The sequence below is a fragment of the Trypanosoma rangeli genome (genome assembly GCF_003719475.1).
Source record: "Trypanosoma rangeli strain AM80 chromosome Unknown Tra_15.4_contig_00324, whole genome shotgun sequence".
NCBI lineage: Eukaryota > Euglenozoa > Kinetoplastea > Trypanosomatida > Trypanosomatidae > Trypanosoma > Trypanosoma rangeli.
The window spans coordinates 7123-14257 of NW_021706070.1; the positions used below are offsets into that span (position 1 = coordinate 7123).

General features: G+C 48.9%; 4 protein-coding genes and 1 pseudogene across 4 annotated transcripts, besides 5 other annotated features; all 5 read right to left on the bottom strand.

Moving 5' to 3' along the window:
- Positions 1 to 368: 368 nt before the first annotated feature.
- On the bottom strand, positions 369 to 923 carry TraAM80_07591 (uncharacterized protein; the record flags this gene model as incomplete). Its single annotated transcript, XM_029384374.1, has 1 exon — positions 369 to 923. One exon carries the CDS (start codon positions 921 to 923, stop codon positions 369 to 371), a length of 555 nt encoding a protein of 184 aa, XP_029235758.1.
- A 323-nt stretch (positions 924 to 1246) lies between these two features.
- On the bottom strand, positions 1247 to 1807 carry TraAM80_07592 (N-acetyltransferase complex ARD1 subunit; the record flags this gene model as incomplete). The annotated part of the gene is made up of 1 exon (XM_029384375.1): positions 1247 to 1807. One exon carries the CDS (start codon positions 1805 to 1807, stop codon positions 1247 to 1249), a length of 561 nt encoding a protein of 186 aa, XP_029235759.1.
- A 290-nt stretch (positions 1808 to 2097) lies between these two features.
- On the bottom strand, positions 2098 to 4572 carry TraAM80_07593 (DEAD-box helicase-like protein; the record flags this gene model as incomplete). The annotated part of the gene is made up of 1 exon (XM_029384376.1): positions 2098 to 4572. The coding sequence occupies one exon, from the start codon at positions 4570 to 4572 to the stop codon at positions 2098 to 2100; it is 2475 nt and encodes an 824-aa protein (XP_029235760.1).
- An 11-nt stretch (positions 4573 to 4583) lies between these two features.
- Positions 4584 to 4609: a microsatellite.
- A 726-nt stretch (positions 4610 to 5335) lies between these two features.
- Positions 5336 to 5359: a microsatellite.
- Positions 5360 to 5541: 182 nt separating this feature from the next.
- On the bottom strand, positions 5542 to 6342 carry TraAM80_07594 (uncharacterized protein; the record flags this gene model as incomplete). Its single annotated transcript, XM_029384377.1, has 1 exon — positions 5542 to 6342. The coding sequence occupies one exon, from the start codon at positions 6340 to 6342 to the stop codon at positions 5542 to 5544; it is 801 nt and encodes a 266-aa protein (XP_029235761.1).
- A 190-nt stretch (positions 6343 to 6532) lies between these two features.
- Positions 6533 to 6603: a sequence feature (A-rich).
- Positions 6604 to 6761: 158 nt separating this feature from the next.
- TraAM80_07595 (hypothetical protein) lies at positions 6762 to 6944 on the bottom strand (annotated as a pseudogene).
- A 93-nt stretch (positions 6945 to 7037) lies between these two features.
- Positions 7038 to 7077: a microsatellite.
- Positions 7078 to 7092: 15 nt separating this feature from the next.
- Positions 7093 to 7135: a microsatellite.

Genomic DNA, 7135 nt, shown 5'->3' on the forward strand with positions numbered 1-7135 from the left:
AAAAGGGGAGAATGAAAAAAAAAGCCAAAAACATGCACAAACACGACCCTACGCAGCCACAACAAAAAAACAAAGAAAAGGCCACACACACGGCACGCGGCGCACACCTCACGCACAGACACGCAGAGGCACCCCCAATCCCACACGACGGCAAATCACCGCCATATTTACTTTACACTCCGCTGAAGGCAGAGCATCCACACTGCTCGAAGGCAGGCCACTCTGTCCATTACTCCCTTTCCAGCGCCACCCATGAACCTTCACCCAAAACATCGTGCGGCATAGGCGGGAAACATCACGATGACTGCGGAGGGTCACCGCCAAACAAAGACGCAGCCCCACCACGTGCCCATGACGACGTTTCGTCCTCATCGCAGAAAAAAGGGTGTGTGCGTATGTGTGACGGCGTGTGGGGCAGCAAAGTGACAGCATCGGCAGCCGTCACTCGCCAAAAGAACAGAAAAAAAAAGAAGGACGAGGGGCGTGTCAGCTTTCAGCTTAAAGGCACAGGTGGAGCCGTGGCAAAAAGTTTCACCTCTTGAGTGTGTGCTCGTCCCGTGCAACTCGGCATCACTGCAGTGGCCACCGCAAGCGCTAGTTTGGAAACGTTCGCCCAGTGCCGCAGCGCCACAGCAGACGGTGCCGTGCGCAGTCGCAGAGTAATGGTGCATCGTGAAAATCACATAGTAGATGGGCCAAACACCCGCAACGGCACTCCACGCACAAACAACATCCAACTTCACTACCGTGGGCTTCCGTGCACACGGAATTGGCGCATCACTGCATACCAAAGAGGAGACCGAATAACACCACCCATCCCCTTCCCACAAAGACCGTACAGTGGTTGTGATGCCTTCAACAATGATTTCCTCACCTCGTTCCGCTGCATATCTCCAGTCAAAGGGCCCACATGCAGTGTGCATTGCATAACAGCGTTTTTGAATCAGAAACCATCTTTCCAATGTGCTGCGTCCTTCCCAATGTTGGATAGGAGCTTCACAGTCTTTTGAGCGTCAGCTTGGCATTCTACTGGGGCGACTATGAATTTATCAGCATACCTCTCTTTTTTTTTGTTCTCTCGCCTTCTTTATGCTGCAAACAAAAAGTGTTGCCCCAAAAATAATTTTCCCTAGTCCGAGCAAGACGATATATCAGACTCAGTGAATTTTCAACGGCGTTGACGGTAAAAAAAAAAACGTTGGGCAATGCACCCACACGCACTTACAGACTCACATAGCTTTCCGTGTTAGTTCCACTCCAACTCTTCGGGTTTGATGGGCCTATCAACAGGAATAACACTGCTCCTTCCTCTCTCCCTGTCACGCGGCATGGCCTTGCGCATGTCTAGCGCATCTTCATCCTCCTTAAATATCCCTTTGGGGCCGTCACCTCGGTAGTAGCCAAGCACGCGTCGGTAGACAATGTAACCCAGTTTCTGGTACATGTCACGAGCAACTTTATTGCTTTGCCGCACAAACAAGTCCACAAAGTACGCGTTATGAAGGCAGGATGTTGTGATTTCAAGCTCCGTCATGAGCGCCTCCCCCAAACCCAGACGACGAAACGTTGGTGCGACTGTGACTGCAGATACGTGCCCGTGGAAGTCCTCGCCCTTTCCCTCCGCCTTGCCAAGTGTGTACGCCATGCAAATGCCTGTCGTTGGGTGAAGACACATGCGTTGATACTCGGGCCAGTGCGTGACGTACTCACCATAAAACGCGGTGCTGTAGGTCTCCGTTAACTGATCGAGATTGACAAAGTTGAAGCCCATGATATCCGTAAGCTTGAAGTCCCGGTATGTTGTCATGGTTTCTTGGCTCCCTACTATCAACACAATAACAAAAAAAATAAATAATAATGCAGGACATGTTTTGTGTTGAACAATAATTATGATGAAAAATAATGGGGGTCGATGCACGCGCCACAAACCGTCATGGGTGACACACAAAAGTCCATCCCACAAAGCATGGTAATAATGTGAACAATGACTACTATTGACAAACAACGGGAATGCATTTTGGTTCCGTGTGGCGTTTGTGTGTAACTTCACTCTTCACCCTGTATTAACCCCATTTCGATTCCCCCATTTCAACACCATTACGCGTCAAATTCCGTGAATTGAAGGGCTTTGTGTGCCGGCCTCTCGTTTCTCTTCCGCTCAAACCAATCACGCGTCACCTTGCGCTGCTTCTGCACAACCATACTTCGGTAGCGATCGTCATGACGTACCTCCACCTGCAGTCTTCTCCGACTTGGAAAGCTATCGCTCCACTTTCCCTCCTCCTGTGTGGTGAGGGAAGATGCCTCTCTCGCGATCTTCCTGTCTTCCCTGATAAAGCTCTGAAGTTGCGCCCGGACCTCACTGGGCTTCTTGTCAAGGCCAAAGCTCTGTGCAACATGGCCAAGGTGGAGGACATCCGAATTAAAAAAGCGGGCTTTAAGTTCTCTGGAGCGCCCTGTGTACGCCCGGATGTAGGACTGGTACGCAAACAGCGCTAGGCGCGTGAGATCTTCTCTCCGGCTCTCATCCCCAGCTGATAAATCGCTTACGGTTCCATCTCGTTTCATGACAGCCCGACTGATGGCGCGCTCGAGGGTCGCCGTACTTTGCACCCACATATGGTTCGCCTTGGGGTCGAGCTTTGTCAAATAATACAAAAACGACTCATATTTTCGTTCTGCCATTGCTGGCAGCGACGCGTCATTTGCAGCAAGAGAACCCCCGCCCTCCTTGGTGATAAAGTTGCTCAAATATGGGACGTATCCTGCCTCATGTGGCATGAGAAACAGCAGAGAGTCTCCAACGTTGCCAATGCGAGCGGTGCGCCCAATACGGTGAACATAACATGCTGGATCCGTTGGGGGATCGTAGTGTACAATCCAGTCCACCCGCGGCATATCCAATCCTCTGGCAGCCACATCAGTGCAGAGTAGCACACCCTTTGGAGAACGCTGGGCAGTTGCATCTACGTGCTTGAAGGCCCTAAAAACAGAGGCCCGGTCAACCTGTGGCATATTACCATGTAACTTGAAAATATTGACATCAAGAAGCGTGTTACTCTCCGAGAGGGCCCGCCCCGCATCATTCTCCTCCTCACTGCTTGAGTCATCCTCAAACGTGACAACATCCTCATGATGGTCTCGAAGATGTCTGTTAGCCTCTTCCATTCGCCGCTTCATGCTGTAGTGACGAGTACGCTGTTCAGCTGCAGCGTTACCCTGGAAGGTTTTTCTCTTGCCGTAAAACGGGGATCGTAACCGTGACAACAAATAGTAATGAAACTCTGCGCTATCAGCAGTGGAGACAAAAACGAGGATTCTTTGTGCGCCGGCGTCAAATTGAGAACGCAAAAAACTTATAAGTGTTGAGAGTCGATGCTTGATCGGTACCAAGGCATAGTGCTGGCGAAGTGAGGAGGGAATGAAAAAGGCATCCTCAGTCTCTCCTACACGAAGGACGTTGCTTCGAAGCGCAAAATGGGATAGTCTCTCCACTCCAGCCGTTATCGTTGCCGATACCAAGACGCGTTTTAGTGAATATTTTTCCTGCACCTCGTTCGAACCCACGACACAAGAGCTAGTTACGTTCTCTGTCCGTTCCAAAAGCATCCCCATAATCTCTTTTATAGTATGTTCAAATCCCATATCCAATAATCGATCAGCCTCATCAAGGATGATTGTCTGAAGCTCCTCAACACGGAATGATGCGGTCGCCTTTAGGTGATCAAGGAGCCTACCGGGTGTCGCTATCAAAACAGGAATGCCTTTGCGCAGCCGCGCCTTTTCCTTATGCCGATTCTCACCACCATGAATACCACCCACAGTTAGAAAAAGTGCACACCGAGTGAGAACGCTGAGCACATCGGTGACCTGCACCACCAGCTCTCGAGTGGGGCAAAGCACAATAATAATCGTCCCAACCTGACGCTGAATGGGCCGCTTATCGCATGCACACAACAATTGATGCAGAAGCGGAAGAGCATACGCCAGTGTCTTTCCACTCCCAGTTTCGCTCCGGACAAGAACATCGCGTGTTCTGTCAATCATGGGCATCCAACTCAGTTTTTGAATGCGGGTTAGGGACGTTATGTGGAGGCACTCAGTTAGGGGCCGTAGCAACTTGCTATGCACAAGCTCACCCAAGGGGGGTAGCGATTCAACATCCTTCCACGTCCTATCTGCCTGAAACGTCACCGAGGGTGACGAAGCGAGCAGCACATTTTTGTGCCTTAACGAAGAAACAACAGAATGTGGAGCGTGATCACAAGGAGTTTGTGACTTAACGGTCCTTCCCGACTTTGTCTTGGTTTGTTTCACCTCCGCAGCCAACACCTTTGCCTGCTTTAAACATTTCGATTCGTTCCCTCTTTCCTTTGCTGGACATGCGTGGGCCGCAGGCAAAGGTCGTGGCCCCGAATTACCATGAAAGTCACTTCCGTCACCCTCATCATCAAACCCTGTGGAAGGAAAGCGTGTTGCGCCGGTGATCAGTTTATCAAGAGCGTTCTTTTCACTGTTTGTTGATAGGCCAAGAACAGCAAGGTGTTGTGTATCCGGAGCGTCTAGGGACATTAGTTACTTACCCCTCCCTCCCTCCCTCCCTCCTTCCTACACTTTCTTTTTCTTTGCTTCGTTTCTTTTTTTGCACCCCAGATCGGAGAATGCGAGACACGTAGCAGGGTAAAGAAGAGCAAAGCACATTCGCGCCGCAGAGAAATCATCCCCCGCGCGTAGGAGAGCCTACCAGTGAGCTCCCACCTCGTTATTGTCTTTGGTGTAGCTACAAAAGCAAAAAAGAATATCAAAAAAACAATTACACACCACGCACGTACAATGCGAAGAAGACAGTAACGCAACTACGGCTGCAGGCCTGGCAGCATCACTGCCACCACCACCACACACAGGCACCTGTAGGCAACACTGTTCCTGTTACCCCTCTCAAATCCATGCACACAAATGCAGATGAAAGCATACACTCAGTCAGACAAGTGATGTTTTTTCAGGGCGTTCCGATACGCAATCTCCGACATGAGTCCTTCGCGCAACAACACCCGCTGTTCCTCACGCTGACGCACATTGTACAGCCGAAGTCCAAGCAGCATCACTCCCATGATAAACAATGGGATCCAGCCTTGCTCTATCAAATATACAACCCAGCTTTCCTCGCCTGCTTCGGATGGCATCCCTGCCCTTTTGTCGTTGCGAATCTGATAATTAAGGCCTAGCGAGAAGAACGAAGAAAGAGAAGCAAACAAAAAAAAAAAAAATACAGCTCAGTATTTACATTCTATCTTCGCATCCGCGACGGGGACACGTTTATAATGTAGAATACCACAAGAAAAAATAAAAATAAAAAAAAGTTCATTTCCTACAAAGAAACACACGTAAATAATTATATAAAGGGCCAAAGTCTCTACTGCAAGCCTTCTGACGCATGATAAGAAGTAAGACTCGAGACACAATGCAGCACAACGCCGCAAGGCTCCATTTCCTTCCACATGCTTCAGCAGAGGACAAGTCGCGTCATGACACACCTAGCCCTTACTTGGACTTTGGCGTTCGGCGCACAAACCGGAGAACGATAGATCCCTCCTCAGCACTTTGGTCCGTGATGCTCCTGTGTTCGCCGTGTGTTCCTTTAGCGCTGCCCAGTCGATGTTTTCTGTTTTTCTTGCCTCTCCTGGTTGTTTTTACGGACCCCCGTTCGCCCTCAGTTCTATCCCTCACTTCCATACAGTGTCGCGTCATATTAGCCACATCGAATTGCATTTCAAGAAATTGCAGCGATTCCTTCACCTTCCCGTGGTTACTTTGAAGTCCGTGGAGACCACTTCCAAGCAGACGAATAAACACGTTTGGTGCTGTCATTTGGCACGTATTCAACGCATCCACAGAATTTTTGAGAAGAACTCCCGTGTACTCCGTGAGAACGGTCGTGTCCATATTGTTCTCAAGCCCAGGACGATGCGGTGTGATCAGCGTATTTGTTTGCCCCACTCCACAGATGGCGTAGAGCAGCGTCGCCAATTCCTGTGTACGGGTGTTGAACGCATGTAACCCGCCGGCATGCATCACAATATCTCCTTCATCTGTAGCGGACTCCAGTTGAGGACCCAAAAATGTGTCATGCTGCCAGTGCATCGTCATTTTTTCACCCTCCCAGGTGAGCGTGCCTGAGACAATAGACGGATTGCACGGTGAATGCGCCTGCACGCCCCACTCGCCACTCATCTGTGAGGCAACAGAAAGGGGCAACTGAATTTTGTCCAGTCTCCCATGGACAATCGGAAAAGTGCACAGCACAAAAAACAGTGCAGCAGTGGAGCGCAAAGTCAGGCCCATGGTTTTACTGGAGTAGAAAAATGGGCCCTTGATAAAGCTTGTAATCAACGCTAGGTGAGGAAAACAGCACAGACACACAGGGAAGTGTTCACTCCAGAAAAGCAGAACGAAACATGTTTATGCACAATATAACAGCAAAGACAGATAAAAAACAAAGCCGATGAACAATCACATGAACGAGTCCCCATACAAAAAAAAAAAAAAAAACAATCGCAGGTAGAAAAAAAGAAGAGAGCAAGCAATAAAAGAAGAATAAAAAAATGTGCCGGTTAGTATCAACTGCACAAGACTCTCGTCTCAAGCGACAGACGAGTATTACAGCCGTTGCTGCCGCTCAAGGCAGAAATGTAACGAAAGTATACAAAGGGAAAGTCAGACTCACGCAAACGCGTGTAGAGCCCACCCCGTCAACAGCAGTCAAAGATCATCGTCGTAATTGGGCCTCAAGTACACAGTCCACACGGCGCTTAACAGGTCAACCTGGTACTCCAGCTTCACCGCCAGGTAAACCGCCACCAATCCAACTAGTAGTAACAGACAGTCGGAAAACCGAAAGAAAAAAAACCAGCCGGCGCCGGCACCTCATATTGCGGAGCATGCATTCCACTTCCACTCTCCCCTTTTCTATGGCGCTGACCACGAAGAAAGGCAAAACAGAACGCAAACAAATAAAAAAGCGCGACAATTATTATTACAATAAAGCAAAAAAAAAAAAAAAAAAAAAAAAAAANAAAANANANANANANANANATATATATATATATATATATATATATATATATATATATATATA